Source organism: Genypterus blacodes, unplaced genomic scaffold (genome assembly GCF_046128005.1).
Source record: "Genypterus blacodes isolate CSIRO-AG114 ecotype Tasmania unplaced genomic scaffold, CSIRO-AGI_Gbla_v1 ptg000098l_1, whole genome shotgun sequence".
Taxonomy (NCBI): domain Eukaryota; kingdom Metazoa; phylum Chordata; class Actinopteri; order Ophidiiformes; family Ophidiidae; genus Genypterus; species Genypterus blacodes.
This window is the reverse complement of record NW_027466902.1, coordinates 252,501-277,474: the sequence shown is the minus strand read 5'-3', so window position 1 is coordinate 277,474 and position 24,974 is coordinate 252,501. Positions and strand designations below refer to the sequence as shown.

The window sequence follows — 24,974 nt, the reverse complement described above, 5'->3', positions numbered from 1 at the left end:
ATGCTATATGGTGGCGGTACGGCACCAATGAGCTGTACTGCCAACCGCCAAAAAGTGGAAAGAAGAAGAGTTGTTCCTCCTCGGACGTATTTTGATGTAGAGCGGTAGAAGCTCGTTTCCTCCCAGCAGCCAAAGTCCAGCCGAGAAAGTGTTAAACCAAGCGTAACCGCATTTTGTGTTATATTTACTTGATCCGAAGCCAATCTGAGGTGTTGTACAGATTATGTCATTAATTCAAACTGGGCCGAAAGGTAACTAAGCCGTTACCGTGTTCGCTAAGCTAAAGGCTAGCACGGTGCATCTCTCAAAACAGTCCTCTCGCTGACCACAAACACTAAGGAGCGGTGTCCTGGGGCAGGAAACATGACGAGTGTGGCCGCGAAAGTGTTTTGCAGGGTCGAGCGGTTGTGTCGTCACCTCCCCGTGCTCCTCAACACCTTCCTCGTCTTCTCTATTACGGGGGAGGTGAGCTACCTGGTTCTGGCCGGAGCTCCACTGGAGGCGGACCAGAAGAAGACCAACTGGTCCGCCTGGTGGAAGACGGTGCACCTGCTGGCTCAGTACTTCATGCTGGGTAACATCTGTTGGAACGCCCTCCTCTTCCTTAAAACTAGTCCCAGCATCAGGGGGGTGTTCTTGGGTGGAGAGGGCATGGGTCAGGGCTGGAGGTAAGTCAGAAGCACTAAGATTATCTGTGGGTTCATCTTTCTCATTCATTAAATGGCTGCCCAGGCTTTTCTGTTTGTTAATAATTTAATTTCTCTCATTTCTCACTTTTTTGCAGGTACTGTTACACATGCGAGACACACACTCCTCCACGCTGTTCCCACTGTTATGACTGCAAGGTGTGTGTCCTGCGGCGAGACCATCACTGTGTGTTTTTCGGCCAGTGTGTCGGCTTTCGTAACTACCGGTACTTCATCAGCTGCTTGTTGTTTATGTGGTCGGGACTCCTGTACGCCACGATAATGAATGCTGAGGTCTTCATCATCATACTTAAGGAGGGCGTGACTGTGCACAGTGTGCTGCTGCTGCTCATCCCTTGGATCATGTTGGTTTCAGGTTAGATCTGCTTTGTTTCATCACACATTTTTGTTTTGTGTCTCTTCTCCTCATAGCTTTGCTGCTGTGGAGTGTGATCTCATTCGTGATGCGTTCCTTTCTCTTTTCCCAGGCCAAGTCTCCGCACGGGCATTTTCCTTCGCCTTCATCGCCGACACGTGTGTGGTGGGCTTCCTGCTCGTGTCTGCCTTCTTCTTCTTCCATCTCTTCCTCATGTTCCGGGGACAGACCACCAGGGAGTGGTACTCCACCCGCCGACCCTACAATCTAGGTATCCTGGGGAACATGCGCCACACTCTGGGCCACCGCTGGTACATCTGCTGGCTATGTCCCCTCATCCCGTCGCCTCTTCCCGGTGATGGGATCAACTTCAAGGTCACAGGGTCACTGGAACCTACCCGGTAACAACTACTAGTCTGAAAGTGAACAGGCTGTCAGGTTTTCCTTTAATGGAGTGTGTGTGTGGCAGTAAGGAAGGAAGATGGGGTGTGGGGAGGATTGGTGGAGGATAGAACGGGTGTAGATTCAAGATGATTTAGCAAGGATCATGAAGAGCTGGCCTGGGTAGTAGTTTGTGAGAAGACCTGCTGTATGGTTTGGAGAGGTTAAATGCTATAAACGTCCATCAGCATCTCCACTGGAATCTGTCTGCCACTCAGTGAGGCCGGCCTCCTAATGGATGACCCCAAAACTGTAAGGCCAAGCACTGAGAATGTATGTCTAAAAACAGATCAAACAGGTTTTTTATGTTTTAAGTTTCCAATATTTTTGCTCAATATTGTTTACTTCATCACATTAATCTGCGGAACACTTCATGGGCACATGTGGGTGTGTTTAGTATTCAGTCGTACATGCTGGCAGTAAAGGATGACTGCTGACCTATGCTGACTCAGCAGTGTGTCCTACAGCACTTTTTTGCCCACTGGACTTTGATTATTTGACAGAACAAAACCGTTTCTTTTGCACTTAAGATGACTTACTAATGCTCCTAGCCTTGAAATGCAGTCCGACGTTATAAGTCTTTTTTATTTTATTTTGATACATAATGTCTTGTCCTAAACTAAACGTCTTACCGCCAAAAATATTCTTGTCTGTGAAATTCATGCTATAAGTTAATTTCTTAGTGTTAAATCAAGGGAGCGGATTTGTTTTGCATCCATAAAGTCCTACGCTTTATTTTGTTTTGAAGAAAATTGTATTAATATAATAAAAAAACATTAATTTGACACGTGTGCCTTGCAATATGTTTTTCCACACAACATTGATTCTAGACGTGAAATCTACTGCTGACACCGGCTACCTCAAGACATGACATCATGAATCATACTGTTGTTATCTTTATCACTTGAATCGAGACAAAGAAGGGGGAATGAAGCATCATCTGATTCACAGTTTGTCCATATCCAATGTATATGCCACTGCCCCCTGGTGTTTATGACTATATACTACTTTATACACAGTATATTCCACTATAAACAGGTTAAATGTTGTACTTTTCACTGATCAGTTCCTAAACTACCTGTCCAGTTGTCATGGAGACATCACACCTGCATTTGTCCCAGTCTTGATCCTACAGAAAGCCTTGGAGAAACCAGAGCTCATGAGCTTCACCGTGCTGCCCGCTCCATCCATCCCAGGTATGAATGACCTCATTGTAGCAGGTAGATGATTATGTCATCATATTTAATCTTTCCATTGTTTTATTCCGCTGTCATCTGCATTAAGTGACATAACACCTGAAGCAGAGCAGCAGAAACTCCCCGCAGCGCTGCACGTAACGTTCACCGCTGAAATGACTTACTTTACTTCATATTAATACGCCATTGATTTGTATTTGCTACCTGCTAAACAATTTCTCAACTACTTTGAAGCTTTTACTCGGTTGTTTAATGTTTGTATTTTTGTGCCGCTGTCCTCGCTGATGTCCAAACTTGTGAGCACAGTGTGGCTAACGTAACGAGGCTAAAAGTTGCTATTGTTATTTGTGTGAGTGACTTAAGCTGTTTTATACCTCGATATTATTCCAGTTATGCCAAAAACAGAAGTTTGAAAGTTGTTGCACAAGTGTTGTTTGCGGTTACGCGGTACTTAAATACAGTTTAAAAGTGTTAGGTCATTATGTTGTGAGTGTTTGCTATTGGGTGAGCTAAATTAATGTTAAACCTCACATTATGAGTTAATATCATTGGTTTGTCAAGTAAATTGGAAAAATTCACATATTTAGTTTTGTTGAAAGGGTTATGCAGTTTATTATTTTGGAATTAAATTGTGAAAACATGTCCTGTTGCTGTGACTTGGCGGCTCTGTGATTATTTCACTCATCTCACAGGTTTGATCTTCTCTGTTGTGTGTGCAGGACACTTCAGAAGATGCAGGAAGAGACAAGTGTCCTAAACCCAAACCAGAGCCACCTGGAGCAGCATAACGAAGACCTGAGGTGCAGGCTGTCTGTGGCAGGCGATGAGCTCGAACATCTGCGCTTCAGAAACTCAGCCTTGGCTAAACACAGGGAGAAGTAAGTAAGGTTATTCACCCCTCTGACTAACTTTACTATCTAAAGAAGATTGAATTAGTAAGGATCTTTGTTTGTTTGTCTGCAGACTGGAGAAGACGGCCACTTATTTATACCAGACTGAGGCTGAGCTTTGTGAGATCAGGAACCTCCTGGGTGACGAGAAGGGCATGAGTAAACAGCGTGAAAAGATGATTAAAATATTTGTGAGTGAGCAGAAAGGTATTTATGTGCCAGGTATTAATGAGATGATGTGGACATGATGACTGCAAGTACTTGAATGTTCCTCAGCTTTAACAGTGCTGCTTATAACTTAAATGATAATTTTTGACTTTCTTTTCCCCCAGGCTGAAGAGATCCATTATTGTGTGTTTTACTGTAGAGACGAGCAATTGTTCAACTGAAGCTTTGAGTAGGTTTCATACACTTATAATAGAAGTGTCTGCGTGTGAACCTCTATGTTGTTGTGTTGTGCAGGAGAACGTCAACTACACTCTGAAGCATCAAAATGAGAAGCTCACTGATAAGGTAAATACAGAAAAGGTTCATGTTTTTAGTGTTTTCTTTCACTAAACACTCAACAATCTGTTCGCACTATGAAGATGCATTTAAGACTCAGCTACCAAGACAGCCAGCACAAGCAAACAAATGAATCCAAGGAGACATTATGTGGGACTACTGATAGATTTTCATAGCATTGTTTGATTTTACTCACTCTATTGTTTCCAGATGTTGAAAAACGTAGAAACAGTGCACTTCCCACATTGTTTCATCACTATGATTTGGTTTGTCTCTCAGCTTGACAGCCTCAGAGCACAGATGGAACAGGACAAGTTTAATCTACACACTATGAAGACCGCACTGCAAAACCTTCAGGTGACGACCATGGAATCCACAAGGAGAAGTTTCATTGTTTCCTTCTTTTCTTTAATTTTTTTTTCAGTGTAGATTAGTCAACCTGTCTTTGAATTTGCATCTTGTGTTTCTTCAGTATGAAATGGAAGAGACTCAGTTAGAGCTGCAGCACAAGGAGAATGTTATCTGTCAGGTAGGAACAGAAGACCACAAGGGTCAGGCAGTAAATTCAACATCATCAACATCATCATCATTTACCCACACTGCCATTGCTTAGGTGTGTTTTTTTGTGGTTTTGTGCAGAAAAATCAGGTGTTGAAGCAGCTAGAGGAATCTACAGAAGAATGTTCCAACTTCTTAACGGTAGAGAGAAGTTCATTCATTAAAGTGTCTTATCTTCCAGTTCGGAACTCCGTTTGACTCAATCATTGTTCTGCTTACTGACAAATGTTCAAGTGTGTCTTCCTGCTGCATCTGTCTTTCCCTCCTAAAGGATCTCAGGCTGAAGAATCAGGAGCTGAAAGAACAGTTGAAGGGGGGAGAGGAGGAGACGTTGTGGTGAGGCAAACTAACTCCTAACTCCTAACTCCTCACTCCTCCTCCTGTTGCTCAACACGATGGCGTTGACATTCATTCTGTACTGTATGTCTGCTGTTGGTTTCCAGTGCTGACATGAGAGGAATGGAGGGATCTTACCAACCCCTTACTCTGGCAGAGGAAATACAGCTTTTGACTGCTTCAGAAGGAGTGAGTCTGGTCCTGCGTCCAATCATGAGAACGTTTTATTATATAGTTTTACTGCAGCAAAGCGCCATATCAAATATGTGTATGAACACTCTTCCACAAATGATTAACAACGTTTAAATCCTGTACATGTGAAAGCTTAAGTGTGATTGTAGATGTCATAACAAGGCCATTAAGTAATAATTGTTGCATTTTCATTGCAGGAGGATTCAATGATTGAGGCGCCAAAACCTGAAAGTCGACCAGCAGCCCGTGAACCTGAACGGTACGACAGCTCTGACAGCCTTTTGTGTGAGACGTTTGAAGTCTGTCAGTCTCAAACCTATACTAATTTAGTCACATGTCCCATTTAGAAAATCAAATTCGTCCTCACTCCTCACTCCATCTCCTCCTGGTTTCCCTCTAATCTAAGGTGCACAGGTAGACGGAGTTCACAATTCCTGAGAGTCGTACTGTTGCTCCTGTGCCTCGCCAGCCTTCTCTTCATATTGGTTCGGGGAATCAATACAGGAAGCTGCGGCTCTCTCTTCCTTGAAACCCTCTGGAGGAGAGTAGCCGTCCTGATAGAGCCCTACTGCACCATTTACTACAACAACCCACCTCCCATCTGATCCAAACAGATGGGAGGTGGGTTGTATGTATTTGCTGAGTGGTATTTTCGTTGATAAGTTGTTTGTACAGCAATTTGCCAAGTATTGTAAATATTTAAATTAGTTCATTGTTTAATAAAATTAAGTAATAATAACTGTGTTAAATAAAAAATATTTATAAAATGAAATTGAAATGGATGGCATCCAATTCATTGTGATGATAATGGTGAAACCTAATATTAGCAGAAGTTGCTAATGGTTCAATTCTTGCGATTTTCTGCCTTTGTAAATCACAAAAAATGACCCCACAGCCGAGTGAAAGTGCTCTCTGGTGGTCTCGGCTGTCACACACACCCTCACACACACTCCCAGTTGGATTAGCACAGGGGTGTCAACTTTATGTATGTAGGGATACGATGACAGTCTTAGTGGAGGGGAGCTGTAAACTTAATCCGTCTGATGATTCCATCTCTGCTGGTATCTGCTGGAGTGTGTGTGGGAGAGTTGGTGTTGATGTGCTGGATGCTGATGACAGGACTATGGCAGACAGCTGCTTGTATCTTGGACGGATACCAAAACCAGACAGTCCAGTCGCTTGGATCTTCAACAATGCAACAGGTGCTTCTCTATAATGTACACATTCCAATTCAAGCCTGCAGAAATAAATACCTTTATTTTGAGGAATAATTCTATGTATTAACATAATGTGTGTGAGTCTGGGTCCTCTGTAGATGATGGCCTCTGGTCCAGGAGAAAGCTCAGACAGGAGAGAGAAGAACTCAACCAGACGCCAGACACACTTTCTAAAGCTGGTAAGACGTGTGTCTGTGTCTGTGTCTGTGTGTGTGTGTGTGTCTTATGTATCTAATGTCATGGTCAATCTACCCACCAAGTTGCTTTATGAATTCAGCAGGATGTTCTTCGATAAACACTGAAAGCGCTCAGTCAGTGCATGTTGCATTGTAACACCAGTAGGTGGCAGCACAGGCTAATCCCTCACACCACTTGCATGCATGCTCCTCTATATTTCCACCTTTCACCTGCAGGTCATCTGTCAGCTTTGTGGTTCTAATTTGAGAGGAAAATCTGCAAACCAAAGTTTCCACACCATCCAAAACTAAAATGACATTATTGTTTCAGATGTGGGAATCATACAGTGAGTTAAGTGTAGTTGCTTAAACGCACGTTTAGTCATAAAAGTGGTCAAACTCATCAGAGTCTGTGTCCTGGTTTGTGTCTGTCCCTCTGTCCTGCTCCACGTGGAAGGACTGCAGCTCTGCACAGCTGGCTGAGGAGGAAATGAAAGCCTGGATCAGAACCAGCAGCCATTCAGGCCCACCACCTGTTCCTGTTTCTGTAGTGAATTTACAGAGATGGTAAAGAGAAAATTTGTACCTTCAGGTTTGTCGTCTCCTTTCACTTCCTTTTCACTGAAAAGATGTTGAAAGTTGAAGTTAGAAGCCAATTCTGTGATGGTAAGAAGGCATGACGGTAAAAACATGACGCACCCTTTAATCTGTGTTTGTGGTGCGAGGAGACGTTCTACATCATCTTCGCTGAACTCATTGGAGATGTCAGACTGTTCCGCCTTACTCCCCTCTTTGCTGCCATCATCTTCAACTTCTTCCTCAGGAATAACGTGAATCTTTTTAATTCTAAAAACAAGATTGTACACCGTTCAGAGGCTTTAACTGTCCTCTTCATCACCACCATGACCTGCAGAGTGAGGATCCATGTTGTTACCTGTACACCTGCGGTGAGATGATGCTGTCGTCTGTATCGCTCTCCTCTTGTTTTCCTGCCTGGTCATTCCTCGGCTCTTCCTCCTCCAGCCCACCTTTGTCCTCTTCCGCTGACTGCTCCTCATCTTCCTCTTCATCCGGAGAAGATTCAGGAGTGTGTTTTCTGCTCTTAACATTTCTAAGCTTCTCCCTATCAGACTGTTCATCTCCCTTCTGACCATTTGATTCCTGCTCTTCTGTGTCATCTTCCTCACTTGTCTCTTCTTCATACTCTGTTCTATTTCTTGCAGATACATCATCATCATCTTGCCCAACTCCGTCCTCTTGCTTTGCCTCTTTTTCCTTAACCTCACCATCATCATCTTCATCTCCTAGGTTTTTCTGGCACTCTTCTTCCTCCTCGTCCTCTCCCTCAGCAGTGCTGTGTTCAGAGCTGCTGCTCTCCTCCTCTTCTGTTTTATCTTCATCTTCACCTCCACCTCCATTTTCAAGCTTTAGTCTGATGCTCTCCGAGTCCTCCTCCCTACAACTCCTTTCCTTGATTGTTTCCTTCCCTTGCTTCTCTGTGCTTGGGTCTTTGGTGACACTTGAGGTCTTAGATGATCTATAAGAGGAGCAGGTAAAGTTGAAAGGTCGGCACACTGCAGGGTCGACTGCAGTTAAAAAAAGCTACTCACCCCTGAGAGCTGCACGTTTCTCTGCCTGAGGAGCTTTGTTGGGCTCTTCCTCTCTTCTTCCTCTTCTCTCTGCTTGCCCGGGTGGGAACCCTGCTGCTGTCACTGCTCTCTGCTTGGTCAGTTGTCAGTCGAACTTGATACACAAATGCACAGATTTCAGCAAGTAGGGCAGAGGTTTGGACAATGTTTGTTCGGTGGCTTTATTTAGCCTCTTCCTACCTGGTTTGACATCCAGCTCGCTGCATAAGTGAATACTCTTGTTTCCTTCGTGTCCTTCTTTCCTTGGTTCCTCTCTTGTGCTTGTCCGACTCGCTTCCTGCACTGGCCCAAACCCTGCGTGCTCCCTGGTGGAGAGCTGACCCCACAGAACCTCAGGGCCCAATGGGAACCCAGCTGCACCGGCAGACCCGGGGTACTCAGTTTGATGGGAGGTCCAGCCAGGTGGCCCCTCTTGATAATGACTGGAACCGGAGGCGAGATGGGGAAACTGGAACAGGTGAGAGGCTTGTGGGTGGAAAGATGGAGGGATGCAAGAGCTGCCATGGGACTGACACAGGAGTCTACATGGAAAATAAGGTGTCTGAGACTTAGTGTGGGTCAACCAGGAAGAATGCACAGAGGAGATTCTGTCATGGGGGGATTCATCTTGGTTGCAGTCTGCATGGATGTTTTGGTTGTAGTTCTCTGTGGGTGCAGCGGCTTTTTGTAGATCTTTGATACGACCTGCAAACAAGGATTTCGTATAGATGGGTGAGTACGTGAGCTTCAGAGAGACTTCATATTTAATCATAAATTTGAATTAAAATTCCCTATTATAGTCGCCAGGGAAATCCCAAAAGGAGCCATAAATGTGTCACTATGGTTTAATGTGTGTGACAGAAGGGAGCAAACCTGCTGAAAGTGCAGCCTGTGCTTCTGCAGAGGACTTCTTCACTTCTGTGCTCCTCAAACACTCGTGCAAATACTCCTCCATCCTCTGTTGAAGAAAAAAGAAATAATTAGAACTGTCCTTTACCTTAAATGTACTGAGGGCAGTTGCATGGTGTGATTGAAGAGTAAGTGAACTGCAGGCACCTTTATCTGAGCAGCCTGTGTTTTTTCCTTAAATTGCCTCTGCCAGCGGGGGGCGCTCTCTTCAAGGTACCTCTCGAATTCCATCTGTAGGGGGGGAAAGGTTAAGCAGTTGGTCCAGCCTGAATTTGCCAGAGAGGCACAACTATAAATAAGAGTGTGTGGGTGTTTGTGTTTTGTGTGTCATGCATGCACCCGGATGGTCTTCATGGTCGCAGTGCTGGCCACCATCTCTCTCAGTGTGTCCTGGGCTTTCTCAAACTCCTGCAGCAGCTGCCTGTTGTACTGCTGAGCTTGGCGCTCTCGCTCCTTCAGCTCGTGCCAGCGTTGGTGCAGATGAACTGCCTCGCTGCCGTTCCCAAGCACACACACACACACACACACACACACACACACACACACACACACACACACACACACACACACGCGCACACGCACACACGCACACGCACACACAGATTAGAACACATAGATGTTGATGTCTGTAAACAGTTGAACGTTCAAATTGTGATGTCATCCTCCTGTCCTCACTGTGTAAGAAAGGCACAGCACAGCATGACACTAAGCCCGACCCTACATACAGTAGCACCCACCCTACAGGCACCCCTCTACTACTCATCATACTAAAACCTCCCATACTTCAGTTGACAGTAAACACTGAACCTACATTACAACATTACAACATTAGCTTGATGGATTTGTACTAAAAGTAATTCAACTAAAAATCACAATACTGGGCAAATGTATTCTCTAGGAATACTAGCTATACTTCCATGAAAGCACCATAAATCTACAACATGGTGTCCATTTAGAGTCACAAATTTACACATTAAGGGAGATTAAAGGGGTAAAGGATCCCTTACCTTATTGTTATACAGTGCTCTTTTCGTTTTGTGGAAGTATTGAAGGACTTTTGGCCGCTCATATTCTCCCTCAGTGCAGCCATGACTGCAGGCTTCCAGTGAATGGAGAGATTAACAGGGATTAAGGTTTGTGGTTTAGGGGAGGGACAAATGCAAAGATGCACATGGCTCCACAGCATTTACACTGTTATCTCACATTCATCCCCATGGGTCTCATCAATAAAATGAGACCCATTTACCATGCAGCACATTAAAATATATCCCAACTAAAATAGGCCATTCTTCGCAGTAGAGATTATAAATGTTTATTTATTATAGGACACCGTTTATGTGTGCTGTTATACAGTAGACAGGTTACACTTTGCATTACCAAATAATAGTAATGAGATATGGGAATGGAACCACCATAGCACCTCTAGTAATGACATCATGAATGATGTCACAGTTGACACATGGAGATACATGAATGGGAACCACCCGAGCAACCTTCAATATGACATCATGATGTGAGACATGAGGGTGAAGAAAAGGTAGAAATGCCCAAATGGTTGTATTTGTACTTAAAATGACCCTGAACATGTGCTTTTAGGTAATTTAAACTATTCCTTAAAATGTAGTTCAAAATATGTCCCTATTAAGAATTCAAATTGAGTTATTTCCACTTATTATCCAGAGGGTAGCGCAGTTTAGTCGGGAGTTATTTCTCCGGTGGTGTTAAATCAACTCGCCACATTAGAGAACATGACAGCAGAAGCAGAGCAGCACGAACTCCCCGCAGTGCAGGTAACTTATCACTGAGCTAATGTACTGATTACAGTTTTTAATTTCGTACCTACAAATCAATATTTTCTGCGGTTTATACACCGAAATGGCACCTTACTGTAACTATAACGTTATTGGTGTTAAACGTACTCTCAAGTCCTCAATTGTGAAGTTTTTAGTTGCTTTAACCTTTGTATTAATGTGCCGCTGTCCTAGCTAAACGCAGTGTGGCTAACGTAAGATGGAGTAAATTGGCTCTAAATTGCAGTTTGTGTGTGGTTTTAGCTGGTTTACACACAACATTCTTCCACCATTTTGTTGTTTGTGGGTTATTACGCTGTAAACTAAACGTTAGAATTATTATGTTGTGAGTGTCGTTGGTGTTTGGTATATGAATGTTTAACCTCAATTTACGAGTTAATAATTTTGGCTAGTCAAGTCAAATTAAAATTCCACACATTTCACTTTGTTAATATGTAAATGCTGTTTTTTTTAAAACAAAATTCTGAAGGAAAAAAAGGAAATACATCTTAATATCTGTGTTTTTATTTTGGTAGCCCTGTGATTATTTCACCTTTGAGGAATCCAGCAGGATGGACAGCACACACGACAGGTGAGTGATCGCTGAACTAACACACACACACACACACACACACATACACACACTCTTAAGGGTCATTTGAGTAGGTTAGTGTGTCAAGGTTTTTCTCTGTTGTGTGTGCAGGACACTTCAGAAGATGCACAGACATATATATGTGCTCAACCAAAGCCAGAGCCAGCTGGAGTGGCTGAATGATGACCTGAGGTGCAGGCTGTCTGTGGCAGATGATGAGGTGGAACATCTACGCTTCAAGAACTCAAAACACAAGGAGAAGTAAGGTCATCCCCCTCTCTGACTAACTTTACTATCTAACAAACACATTATTCAGTATCTATGAACCTGTTCAGATTGGATTATGTGTACATACTCATACTCATACTCATACTCGTACTAACACACACTGATGGTTGCTTAAGTAGCTATGTGGATTTCAGAACCATATTTGTTTGGAAGATTGAATTTGTTATGTCACTCTAAAATAGTCAGGATCTTGTTTGTTTGTCTGCAGGCTGGAGACGACTTCCACTTATGTCCACCAGACTGAGATTGAGCTTTGTGAGATCAGGACCGTCCTGGATAAAGAGCAGGACATGAACAAACAGCGTGAAAAGTTGATTCAGGAATGTGTGAGTGACCAAGACAATGTTTCTGAGATGATGTTAGCCATGATGTTACTCAGCTTTAACGGCTCAACAAGTCCAATGAATTCCATCATTGCCCTGCAGCCTTTTCAGAGAGCAGTCGGGCTAAATCCTGATCTTTCTTTGTGTCGTAACTTCATAACTTGCTGCACAGACAGGACTCAAAAGTTTTAACTTCTCCTGGTCCATAATTGTTGGTTTACCTGTGTAGTTCAGCAAGGCTTCGATTTCCGCTGTGAGTAGGTTTGATACATTTCTAATGGATGTTGTTGTGTTGTGCAGGAGAGTATCAACTGCTCTCTGAAGCAAGAAAACGAGAAGCTCTCGGATAAGGTAAATACAGAAAAGGAGCGAGAAGCTGTAGGTTCACTGCATTTGAATCTTTAGTGTCTCATCTGTCACACTCGGAAGAAGGGAATAAATGAATTTAGGGAGACGTGCACAGTCATTAGGTGGAACATTCACATTTGCTTTGTCTCTCAGTTGCACATGGTCCAGATGCAGATGGAGCAGGACAAGTTGACTCTTCACAGTATGGAGACCACACTGCAAAACCTTCAGGTGACAACCATGGAATACAGAAGGAGAAGCTCCATTCTCCATCCATCCTTGTTTTGAGTGTGCGTTAGTCAACCTGTTTAGGAATGTGCGTCTTCCATGTCTTCAGAGTGAAATGGAAAGGATTCAGTTGGAGCTGCTGGACAAGGAGAAGGTTATCTGTCAGGTAGGAAGCATGTCAGCATGTTCATTCTGTTTGCTTTCTATGTTACTATTCTGTATGAATGTTTGTGATTTTGTGTCTTAGAAAAATCTGGTGTTGAAGCAGTTGGAGGAATCGTCAGAAGAGTGTTTGAACCTCTTAACGGTAGAGACATGTTTATTTATTGCAGAACACAGTTTCACATTTCCCAGGTTACACTTAATCAATAACTGGAGCGCATTACACACTGCAGAGCTCCATTTGACTCATTCATTGTTTTGCGTATTGACAATATTTAAGTGTGTCTTACTGCTCCATCTGTCGTTCTCTTCTACAGGATCTCAGGCTGAAGAATCAGGAGCTGAGAGAAATGTTGAAGGAGAGACATGAGGAGACCCTGTGGTGAGGCAAACTAACTCCTAACTCCTGTTCCTCAACACGATGGCGTTTACATTCACACTGTACTGTACGTCTGTTGGTTTCCAGTGCTGACATAATGAGAGGAATGGATGGATCGTCTGGCCAACCTCTTACTCTTGCAGAGGAAATAGAGCTTTTGACTGCTTCAGATGAAGTGAGTCTGCTCCTGTGTCCAATCATAAGAATGTTTTAGTCTTATGAACTTCTTTGATGATCCTGTACTTCTATGAATGGCCACTTGAGGGCACATCCACAAAGCCCTTGTTTCAATCTTGTCTGTGGGAAAGCTGAAGTGTGATTGTAGACATCAAAACAAGGCCGTTAAGTAATATCTGTTGCATTTTCATTACAGGAGGAAATGATTGAGGAGCATAAACCTGAAAGTCCACCAGCAGACTGTGACACTGAACGGTACGACAGCTCTGACAGCCTTCTGTGTGAGACGTTTGAAGTCTGTAATTGTCCAACGATGTCCTCACTCCATCTCCTCTTCCTGGTTCCCCTCTCATCTAAGGTGCGAGACGTGGAGACAGGAGTGGATCCCCCTCAGAGCCAAACTGTTACTCCTGTGCTTCTTCATTCTTCACACCGTTTTGGTGGCGATGGCTGTATTTAGCTGTGTAGGAAGTTGGGGCTTTGTCTCCATAGGAACTCTCTGGCGCAAAGTAGGCACACTGATCCATCCCTACTGCAGCATCGACTACATTGGCCTTCCTCCCGTCTGATCCAAACACACCACACACTCATTTATTTATGGTAGTAGTAGTTTTCATTTCATTCATTTTCAACAATAACAGTATGCAATAAAAAGTTAAATATCACTGATGTGTATGAGTGTAGGCGTCTTCTGAACTAAGTTTGCTTCAGAATGAAAGTGGCACATTTTTCCATTTTGTGTGTTTGTTTGTGATGTCATTCATGTTGTCATTTTGGGCTTCCAAGGGTGGTTCTATTCTGTCAACTGTGACATCATTCATGGTGTCATGCTTCATGGTATGCTTGTATCTGTTATGTATATATAAAGAGAGAGTTTATGTTATCCTCTGCATTATGGGACATAAAAGCTGAAGAAGAGCATCAGAAACCCACGGCAACGCAGGTAACCCACAATCCATCACTGAGCCTAATTTACTTACTATGAACACGCCATTGTTTTTGATGTTGTACCTACTAAACAATTTCCTATGCTGACATGACAACTCATAGCAATTATAGCAATTAATTATAGCTTAAAAAAAAATTGAACAAAAACAGAATCTTAACAAAAAGCAAGTACATGTTTATATCCCTGTGTGTTTTCTTTTGGTAGCGCTGTGATCATTTCACCTGTAGCAGCAGGATTGAGGAATCCAGCAGGATGGACAGCACACAGGACATGTGAGTGATCACTAAACTAACACACACACTCACTCTAGAGGGGATTAGGTAGCAGCAGTGTTTAAAGTCTGTCTTCTCTTGTGTGTACAGGACGACACGGCTAGAGATCCAAGAACGTGCACGTGCGCTTTACGAAAACCAGAGCCACCTGGAGCGGCTGAATGAAGACCTGAGGAGCAGGCTGTCTGTGGCAGATGATGAGATAGAAAAACTGCGCTTGAAGAACTCAACCCTGGCAAAACACGGGGAGAAGTAACCTCCTTCTATCTGCTCCTGAACGCCTCTCACTGTAACATTACAAACATTGCAAACACATGATTCATTATCTTTGAGCTTGTTTAGTCTGGAATACTTTCACATACTCAACATGTGGTTACCTGTAACATAACAACATAAAAAGAAGGCATTACACACTGAATTGATTCAAACTTTGCTTAAATGCCTCCGTTTATTTGCTGAGTTTATGAAATCAAACTGGAGGATTGAATGTTTTGGATGTTGTTTGTTTGTCTGCAGACTGGAGAAGACTGCCTCTTATTTATACCAGACTGAGGCTGAGCTCCGTGAGATCAGGACCATGCTGGATAAAGAAAAGGACATGAATAAACGGCTCGAAAAGACCATCCAGAAATTTGTGAGTAACCAGAGCAATATTTATGTGTTATGAATTTGTGAGACGAGAGCAAAGGAAATTAAAAGATGACATACATGTGGTATAGTAGTGAGATGAGATGAGGTGAGATGATACATGACAAAAGGTCAGAGAGAAAAGTTAAAGATATCAAATGACCCCTGAACTCATTTCCAGGCACATTTTTCCACTGTGTGTGTGATGTCAACTGTGACAGGATTCATGATGTCACTTCATTTGTTTGAATTGTACTGCGCTTGATCAGCTTTCCAAGTTCAATGCTTCACAGACAGACTTTCGAATTATAAACTTCCCCTTGTCAATGATTGTGTTTCATTAAAGAGCTGAGCAAAGCTTCAATTTCAGATTTGAGTAGATTTCATACATTTGTAATAGAATTGTCTGCATGTGAGCCTTTATGTTGTTGTGTTGTGCAGGAGAATGTCAACGGCAATTTGAAGCAACAAAACAAGAAGCTCACTGATAAGGTAAACACAGACAAAGGCATGAAAGTGTAGGCTCACTGTATTTGAGTTTATAGTGTCTCACCCGTCACACTGGGAGATGAACAAGGGAACAAATTCATTTAAGGAAAATTGTGGAACTTTCTTTTTTTCCCACTTTCATCCATTTGTTTTGTCTCTCAGTTGCACAGCGTCCAGACACAGATGGAACAGGACAAGTTCACTCTACACAGCATGGAGAGCACACTGCAAAACCTTCAGGTGACAACCATGGAATACACGAGGAGAAGATTCAGTGTTTCCTTCTGTTCTTTCAGTGTGTATTAATCAACTTGTCTCTGAATTTGCATCTTGTGTTTCTTCAGTATGAAATGGAAGAGACTCAGTTTGAGCTGCAGCACAAGGAGAATGTTATCTGTCAGGTAGGAACAGAAGAAAACAAATCCTTTTTTGTTTGGAATTCAACATGAACATCATCATTTACTGTGTGTCTTCTCTATTACTATTGTTTATGTGTGTGTGATTGTGTGTATTAGAAAAATCTGGTGTTGAAGCAGTTGGAGGAATCAACAGAAGAGTGTTTGAACCTCTTAACGGTAGAGACATGTTAATTTATTATAGGAAGATTATAGGAAGTGTGTTTTTCCAGTGCAGAGCTCCATTTTACTCATTGATTGTTCTGCGTATTGACAAATGACAAAGTGTGTCTTCCTGCTCCATCTGTCTTTCCCTCCTACAGGATCTCAGGATGAAGAATCAGGAGCTGAAAGAACAGTTGAAAGAGAGACAGGAGGAGACACTGTGGTGAGGCAAACTAACTCCTAACTCCTCTTCCTGTTGCTCAACACATTACATTACATTACATTACGATCATTTGGCAGACGCTTTTATCCAAAGCGACTTACACACGATGGCGTTTACATTCATACTGTCTGCTGTTGGTTTCCAGCGCTGACATGAGAGGAAAGGATGGATCATCAGGCCAACCTCTTTCATTTGCAGAGGAAATGAAGCTTTTGGCTGCTTCAGATGTAGTGAGTCTGCTCCTGTCACCGCTCGTCAGAATGTACTGTACCACACCTGTACTTCTAAGAATGGCCACTTGAGGGCGCATCCAATAAGCACTTATTTAAATCCTGCCTGTAGGAAAGCTGATATCTGATCGTAGATATCAAAATAAGGCCATTAAGTAATGTCTGTTGAATTATAACTGTAGGAGGAAACAATGATTAAATAAATATAGCATTAATAAAAACATATATTTAATTATAAAAATATACTTTTCTGATTCTGACAATCTCAAAGCCAGCAGAGAAGGGGAACAGCTCAAAGGAGTGATGGTTGACACAAGAGCGACGTTGTACATCATATGGGAAACATTCAAGGGGCTCTGATGAAACATTCCAGTCTGACAAACACTTCAAGGACCGGGCAGACGGGAGGAGGAGACGCGGTGGTTTGCCTGCGAGACAGCGAGGGGAAACTGGGTGAAGACGGCGCCGAATTAAGACATCTTTCGTGTGGAGGCAGCGACACCCAGCGGAGAAACGGTGAACTTTCAGGGGTCGTGATGAACTGGTCACAACAATGGCACCAAGTCTGACATCAGAGTTAAACACTACTGCTTGAACACTTAACACTTCCTCTTCAAGTGACAGATGTGTGTGACTTATTCCTCCGTCAGTGCCATAGGAATCCTGCCGTTATGACGTCAGCGTTAACAGCTGAGTAGTGTTTTCGTTCTTAGCTGTTTGGACAGTAATTGTAGTAAGTACTGTACATACATTGAAATGAATAGATTAATTTAACAAAACTAAGTAATAATAACTGAAATGTATGTATAAATTGATGACTGTTATTATGGTGACACAATTATTAAATACTAAACGCATAAGTTGTATCTTTGGTCTTGCATGCATCACATCAGCTGATAGTGCCTCTGCGATGACAAGCTGAGGCGCCCCACCCAGGTGAAAGCGCGCTCTGGTGGTCTGAGCTGTCACACCAGGAAAACACCCCCTCACACGTACACACGTACACACACACACAAACGCCAGACGGAGCAACACGGTGGGGTTGTCTTTAAATGAGGAGGGACGTGATGACGGTCTGAGGAAGAAAGCGGTGCTGTAACTTACAGCTGTTTGATGATCGCGTCTCTCTGGAGTGTGTGTGTGTGTGTGCACCGAGTCAGGAGCTGTGAGAGCGACGATGCGCTGGGTGCTGAGATGCTGATGACAGGCCGAACCCACGGCACAGTCTTGTCTCGTGGACAGAAAACCAGAACCATAATATCTTACAGACTGTGATTCAGAGGAAGAAGATAGCGACGAACCCGCCTCGAACCATCTTCAAGCAGGGAACCGGGACGGCGGCGGCGGCGGCGGCATGTTCTGAGCGGAGTGCGGGTGGCGGGATGAAGGCGCCGGGGAGACCGAGGCGGACGCATCTCCTCCCCCGGTTCTGCGTCTGTGGAGTCGCTCTGCTCGCAGTCGCCTGGATCTTTCACCTCCACGATGTTACAGGTGATTCTCACACACACGCTGATGGATGACGCATGTTTCAGATTCAACGTTATAACGCCGGACAAGCATCCTTTAATATAATAACGAGAAGAGGAAGAACTCCATGTATTGACTTAATGTGTGTGTGTGTGTGTTTATGTGCATCTCAATCTGGATCCTCTGGAGATGATTCCCTCTGGTCTAAGAGAGAGCTCAGCCAGGAGAGAGAAGAGCTCAACCAGACGCCAGACACACTTTCTAAAGCTGGTAGGTCGTGTGTGTCTGTGTGTTTGTGTGTGTGTGTGTGTGTGTGAGAGAGAGAGAGAGATCTCCATTAATCTGTTCTATCTTCTACGCATTGATCTCCTTCTCCAGTCAGCATCATCCTGTCCGTCATTCATTAATTTCTTCAAACTCTGCACATAGATGCTTAAACACAGTTAGGCCTTTGAGGACCCGGTTGCTAGGGAACTGAACGCTGAATTTGTGGTTGGCTGCTGTTTGCTTCAGGAGCTGTTCAAAGTGCCTGCTCCGTCGTAAATGACCTACTGATTAGTAGCCTCTCATCAGGTGCTCTATCTATCTCTCTCTCTCTCTCTCTCTCTCTCTCTCTCTCTCTCTCTCTCTCTCTCTCTCTCTCTCTCTCGTTGCTCGGGTGCTTGGATCTCTTTGGCAGCACTCTTGGTTGAAAGAGAGAAAGAATTAGAGTTTTCTGTGGAAGGAGGAAGAGGAAGGTGTCAGTACCTTTGGGGAAACAAACATGTCAAGTTTGTATATTTAGCTCAGAGGCGAGTCTAGTTCTAATTTGTGTGTTTACATGTTAAAAATAGCTCTCAGATAACTTCACAGCCTCAGGGATCATTGTGTGTGTGTCCTGTTGTTGCTAAAACTCTGGTTTGTCATATCACATGATGTCTACAGCGCCGTCATCACACGTGATCCATATCAGGCCTCTGCCAGCCGCACAATGTGGCGTCTGTGTTGATCCAGATCCTCTTCTGTCGTACTCGCCTTCACTCGGCTGCAGGCTCAGGATTCTTTTTAAGTCCCGATCAAAGCGACTGCATGTCTTTGTCTCTCGTCCGTGTCTTTCCCCAGCTGTCCATGAGTTTCCTCAGGACGTCTTCACTCCGGAGCAAAGGAGGCAAGGAGCGGTGGTCCTTCATGTTCTCTGTGTGAGTATCGGCTCAGCTGGAAGGAAAAGGCCTGAATTTGTTTGAAATGAGCCTCCTAGAAGGTAAATGATGTTTCTCCTGTGTCGTCTCCAGGCTATCTACATGTTTCACGCCCTGGCCATTGTGTGTGACATTTATTTTGTGCCATCACTGGAGAAGATATCTGAGGTATGAAGGAGACGTTCCTAACATAACTCATTCAAATAAGACGTGAACATCGTTTCTGGTTTCTCTACGTTGAATCTCCTTTCATCTCAACCTCTGTCCTCCTCCTAGAACCTCCAACTCAGCCAGGATGTTGCCGGGGCAACCTTCATGGCAGCTGGCAGCTCGGCTCCTGAGCTCTTCACCTCCCTGATTGGTTAGTATGACGCCGGCCTAATTGGTGATTAAATTGAATAGCTTATCACTGTGATTGCTCCAGCAACGCCCCACTTATCTGCAATCATGCACGGCCCATCTTTACTCCATCAGGATCAGGTTTGACTTCATTATAAAGAGAGTAGTCAAGTGTGGAGGTCACTGATTGGCTGAGTGGTTCTTTGTCATTGTGTGTGTTTCAGGCGTGTTTATCACAAAGGGAGATGTGGGCGTTGGAACCATCGTGGGGTCGGCTGTGTTTAACATCTTGGTCATCATTGGCCTTTGTGGCATCTTCTCTGCGCAGGTACACACACAGATACACACACACACACACACACACACACACACACACACACACACACACCCACACACACACACACACACACATCAACAATTTCTGAGATATGAATGATGCTAAACCCAGATAGTATCTTGATTTCCTGTGTGTGTGTGTGTGTGTGTCCTCTTTAGCCCATCGCTTTGAGCTGGTGGCCTCTGTTCCGTGATGCTGTCTTCTACATCCTGTCCATCGTGGTGCTCATCCTGGTGAGCCTCCTCACTGTGTGTCATGACTCAAGACTCAGCACTGAGCAGCAGAATATGAGGCAGCTGTCTACATGATATCCACCTCCATTAGTCCAGTAAAGACCTGAAGTCCATCTGTGAGGTCTAATCAGTGTATGTTCTGATTTGCAGGTGATCTATGATGACAAAGTTGTTTGGTAAGAATGTGATGAAAAGCTCTTACAATCACTATCAGCCTATCACCAGTGAGTGTGATGAATGTGATACTTGTGTGTGTGTGTGTGTGTGTGTGTTGTGTGTTGTGTGTTTTTGTGCAGGTGGGAGACCATCATCCTCATGTCTATGTATGGAATCTACATCATCATCATGAAGTGAGACTCCTACTTTCCTCTCAGTTGTCCATTCTGTTGTAAGAAATGTTCACTAGGTATCACAGACCCCCTCGTGTGTGTGTGTGTGTGTGTGTGTGTGTGTGTGTGTGTGTGTGTGTGTGTGTGTGTGTGTGTGTGTGTGTGTGTGTGTGTGTGTGTGTGTGTGTGTGTGTGTGTGTGTGTGTGTGTGTGTGTGTGTGTAGGTTCAACAGGTCCCTGTGTAATTTGGTGGAGAGATACTGCAGTCGAGCAGGTCAGCCGTGTCTGAGCAGCCTACGCAGGACGACTGCTGTTGGAATCATTGGAGACACGGACACTGACATGGTGCCGCTAAAGCCAGGTGTGTGTGTGTGTGAGTGCGAGTGTGAGTGTGTGTGAAGTCCCAGTAACACAGTTTTAAATGCCATTTCTGTTCCCCTGTGTATTTCCAACAAACTGAAATAGAGCTGGTCCACTTTTTGACAGACAAGCTCTCTCTCTCTCTCTCTCTCTCTCTCTCTCTCTCTCTCTCTCTCTCTCCCTCTCTCTCTCTCTCTCTCTCTCTCTCTCTCTCTCTCTCTCTCTCTCTCTCTCTCTCTCTCTCTCTCTCTCTCTCTCTCTCTCTCTCTCTCTCTCTCTCCCAGACTCGTGTGTGGTGGCCGGTCAGGACCCCGGGGTGGTGATGGTGGATGAGCTGATGAACTTTCACCCCAACCAGCTCTCCTTCTCAGAGGCAAGCCTCCGCCTTCTCATCACCCCGCATTTCCCCTCCCTCTCCCGCCTGCGCATGGCAGGACGCATGGTCATCAACGAGGTACCCTGCATGCCCGCACGCCCACACCAACGCTGAGATCAGGCTGCTGTCTCTCTCCTCTCTCTCTCACATAGTATCAAGGGTTTGGAGGGCGTGTGCAAGGTGCAGCATTTTAACATCTCAGTGTGTTTAAAGGTACAATCTGTGATCTGAACCATTCATGTTTTCTGGTAAAAGCATTTTAGGTTTGGGATTTGAACGATAACACTTTGGTAAATTAAACAAATGAGACGATAATTGAGTGTCAGTAACTTTGTGTCACTTTAGGCCAAATGACTGTGAGGGCCCTTATTGTGGAAACTCCATTGGTTCTGGAGAAGCAGCGCCCTCTACTGTCCCTTTAGTGTAACAGGCAGAGGCTGTGAGAGGCCCTGATGTTTGTTTCCAGTAACACTTTGAGCCATAAAACAAGTACTCATTTTTGATGATAAAATACTGCACATTGTACAATTTTTACTGCCAGACTCTAAGAGTAATAAACACACACTTTATTTCCCCAAACCCCAAACACACTTACTCATCTCTCAAGCTGCATAATTCAGGATTGTAAACTTGTCCTCTTGCTGCTTCCTCGCTCCCTCAGCTCTGCTGCATGTGTGTGTGGGTGTGTGTGTCGTCAAAGCCCTGATCTTGAATTCTCATAAACTTGCAGCTTGTTGCTTTTGTCTTCTTTTTCTGTCATTTCTCTTCTGCCCTCCCCTCCCCTCCTCCAATCACAGAGGCAGAGGCTGATACGGGCTCGTGGCGTTGCCGTGGACGAGGGCGGGGCGGCGGGAGAGGAGGGCTCGGGCGACGGAGGGCCGTGGGGGAGAGAGAACGGGACGGGAGCCGAGGAAGGCGGGCAGCAGCAGCAGCAGGTGGAGGGTGACAGAGGGGGGCGGGGTAAGGAGGGAGCGAGGGGCGAGACGGGCGGGGCTGCACAGCCCAAAGAGGAAGAGGAGGAGGAGGAAGAGCTGGAGGAGAGGGAGGAGGAGATTTCTCCTTTCAAACCTTTCCCTGTGCCAAGTGAGTGGTGAATGACACAAATACTCACACACATAGACACACACACACACACACACACACAAATAGACACACACACACACACACTCTGTCTTCTCCCACAGAGGGCTGGTGGATGCGTGTGAGGTGGCTGCTGTCTTGGCCCCTGAGCTTCCTGCTCCACTGCTCCATCCCTGACTGCACTCTGCCCCGGTGGGAGCGCTGGTACCTGCTCACCTTCCTGTCCTCCACTCTATGGATAGCCATGTTCTCCTACCTCATGGTCTGGATGGTATGAAACACATCTCCACACACACTCACATTCACACACACACACACACACACATGCAACACGTACACACCAGCCGTCTCTCCCATGTGTACCTGTGTCTAGGTGACCATAATCAGCTTCACCCTGGGAATCCCAGAGGTCATCATGGGCATCACCTTCCTGGCGGCGGGCACCAGCGTTCCCGACTGCATGGCCAGCCTCATCGTCGCCCGCCAAGGTGTGTTTGTGTTTGTGTGCGATTACTGAACTCTCCCAGGCAAAAATCCCATCACTCCATTCGGCGAGAGGATGAATTATTAATGTAGTTTCTCTTTCATAGTTAGGGAAAGGAGCATGTTTATTATGTGCGAAGTGCTTCCCCCTCACCACAGCGGAGCATCATCTGTGCTGGTGATCAATGTGTGTGTGTAAATGTGTGTGTTTTGTGTCTGCTGTAGGTTTGGGGGACATGGCCGTGTCCAACTCGATTGGCAGTAATATCTTTGATGTGCTGTTGGGCCTGGGCTTCCCCTGGGCGCTGAGGACTCTCATCGTCACCTATGGATCAGTGGTAAAACAACACTACACCTCTTTACTCCTCCATATCTCACACTCCTGTCATCCAACTAATGTTCCAGATTCATTTTGTGGAATAATGTTTGTGTTTTATAGGTTTACATCAACAGCAGAGGCCTGGTTTACTCTGTGATTCTGCTGCTGGCCTCAGTCACGCTCACGGTGAACAAACCTCTGCTTTAGATTCCACTTTTTGGGATGTTTGGTCGAGTTGCTGCACTTCATCCTCCTTTATTCCCTTCATCCCAGGTCCTGAGTGTCCATCTGAACCGTTGGAAGCTGGACCGCAGGCTTGGACTCTGTCTCATGCTGCTCTACGCCATCTTCCTCCTCTGCTCCGTCGGCTTTGAAAGGATGTAGAGGACACACACACACACACACACACACACACACACACACACACACATAAACAAGTTGTTTTCTACTCTCACCGCTGCAGCCATTATTGATCAAGCGTAAGGACCGAATTTGCATATCCCTCATAGTGTGTCTGAGCCGCATCACTACAACACTGCCTGCCTGTCAAACCCACATTGTTTACCTTTGATAAATGAGTATTTTACGTAATTTTGTAGAAACAACTCAAGTTAAGATTTTGTGAGCTCAGCCCCACCTCAACTGATAATGCACTACGTCACAACCAATTTATAAACTATTGCTATTTGTAATTTGTATTGTACTTTCATCACTTTGAATCGTGAAGTGTTATTCAGAAACTATTGTATAAGAAACCCTAAAGTATAAGAATGCCACAAGTAACCTCAACAGCTGATCCGTCTTTATTCAACCACAGTCGCTGTTATTTTCTGTGTATTTTGATGTTTTCACCACGCCTTTCTGCGCGTGTGCGTGCGTGTATGTGTGTTCTTGCATATGGCATAGCATGGCTGATCCACACGCTCCAGATATTTGCACTAAGCCACCGTTGTCTTGGCCTTGTATATACTGTGGGCCCTCTCTCACAGGTCACTCTGTGTGCTGTAAGGTGTTTTTGGAAGTTCCTGTCCTCTCTGTCTGTGTTTGGAGAGAATCATGACTGTGTGACGTTGAGTGCAAATAAAAGCTTCAAATCTTCTGTGAGATTGTCCTGTCTACATTTCATATTAGTTAGTTTAATGGATTGAATAGATATATGATTAACAGACAAGAGAGACAGACACTTATATATGTCATTTGTTAAAAGTTAACACGATACAAACTAGAAATCTAAGGCTTTTCATTTGTTAATAGAGGATAACAAAGGCAGTGAAACTCCTATAATTAAACACACAATTGTGCAAGTGATTTGAAGGCGATAACGTGGGATTAAATAAAACATTAAGCCCCATGCGTCACGATAATGTAGGAACATAGAGACAGATACAGTCTGATACCGTCTGTATATAGGGAGTTATGGAACAAAACGCTTTTATTATAGCGCCCCTTCGTGTCTGATTTTAAAACAACGTTAAAAAAACAACAAAAGCAACGTTAAAAAAAAAGTGAACATCTTTGTGTGCGTGCGTGTCCAATCCAAGCCCAGTGTGCAGCGCGTCGGTGACGCTTAAACCACAGAACCAAAAGTGAGCGGAGCCTTTCAAACTTAAGTGTTGGAGGAGGAGAAGCTTCTGCTCCATCAGATACTTTGCTGCATCACTTTCTTGGAGTTTTATTCACTACACAGTGGGATGGAAATCCGTTTTGGACAGGTGCCGCTCAGCGTG

At 44.4% G+C, this 24,974-nt stretch overlaps 4 protein-coding genes and 1 long non-coding RNA gene across 5 annotated transcripts in view; all 5 read left to right on the top strand.

Moving 5' to 3' along the window:
- The first annotated feature begins 90 nt into the window (after window positions 1–90).
- On the top strand, window positions 91–2,288 carry zdhhc24 (zDHHC palmitoyltransferase 24). The gene is made up of 3 exons (XM_076159433.1): window positions 91–668; window positions 785–1,062; window positions 1,175–2,288. The coding sequence occupies exons 1-3, from the start codon at window positions 364–366 to the stop codon at window positions 1,465–1,467; spliced, it is 876 nt and encodes a 291-aa protein (XP_076015548.1). The 5' UTR covers window positions 91–363; the 3' UTR covers window positions 1,468–2,288.
- Window positions 2,289–7,535: 5,247 nt separating this feature from the next.
- On the top strand, window positions 7,536–14,001 carry LOC143007985 (uncharacterized). Its single transcript, XM_076159509.1, has 12 exons — window positions 7,536–8,678; window positions 11,436–11,491; window positions 11,603–11,752; window positions 11,988–12,105; window positions 12,403–12,453; window positions 12,604–12,681; window positions 12,788–12,844; window positions 12,926–12,985; window positions 13,158–13,222; window positions 13,307–13,394; window positions 13,593–13,651; window positions 13,755–14,001. The coding sequence occupies exons 1-12, from the start codon at window positions 8,607–8,609 to the stop codon at window positions 13,963–13,965; spliced, it is 1,065 nt and encodes a 354-aa protein (XP_076015624.1). The 5' UTR covers window positions 7,536–8,606; the 3' UTR covers window positions 13,966–14,001.
- Window positions 14,002–16,254: 2,253 nt separating this feature from the next.
- Window positions 16,255–17,374, top strand: LOC143007999 (uncharacterized). The gene is made up of 4 exons (XR_012964538.1): window positions 16,255–16,308; window positions 16,452–16,516; window positions 16,662–16,746; window positions 17,018–17,374. It is a non-coding gene; the product is annotated as an uncharacterized LOC143007999 (long non-coding RNA).
- A 754-nt stretch (window positions 17,375–18,128) lies between these two features.
- On the top strand, window positions 18,129–23,631 carry slc24a6a (solute carrier family 24 member 6a). The gene is made up of 17 exons (XM_076159598.1): window positions 18,129–18,247; window positions 18,389–18,483; window positions 19,315–19,391; window positions 19,485–19,559; window positions 19,668–19,752; window positions 19,955–20,058; window positions 20,226–20,300; window positions 20,451–20,476; window positions 20,597–20,650; window positions 20,854–20,990; window positions 21,274–21,443; window positions 22,163–22,448; window positions 22,550–22,716; window positions 22,819–22,933; window positions 23,154–23,266; window positions 23,368–23,433; window positions 23,521–23,631. Exons 1-17 carry the CDS (start codon window positions 18,129–18,131, stop codon window positions 23,629–23,631), a joined length of 1,875 nt encoding a protein of 624 aa, XP_076015713.1.
- A 1,307-nt stretch (window positions 23,632–24,938) lies between these two features.
- LOC143007984 (paired box protein Pax-5-like) overlaps window positions 24,939–24,974 on the top strand; it is a 2,060-nt gene continuing 2,024 nt past the window's right edge. Inside the window, exon 1 of the mRNA XM_076159507.1 lies at window positions 24,939–24,974. This exon is cut by the window's right edge and continues 7 nt beyond it. Coding sequence (XP_076015622.1) covers window positions 24,939–24,974 — 36 coding nt within the window.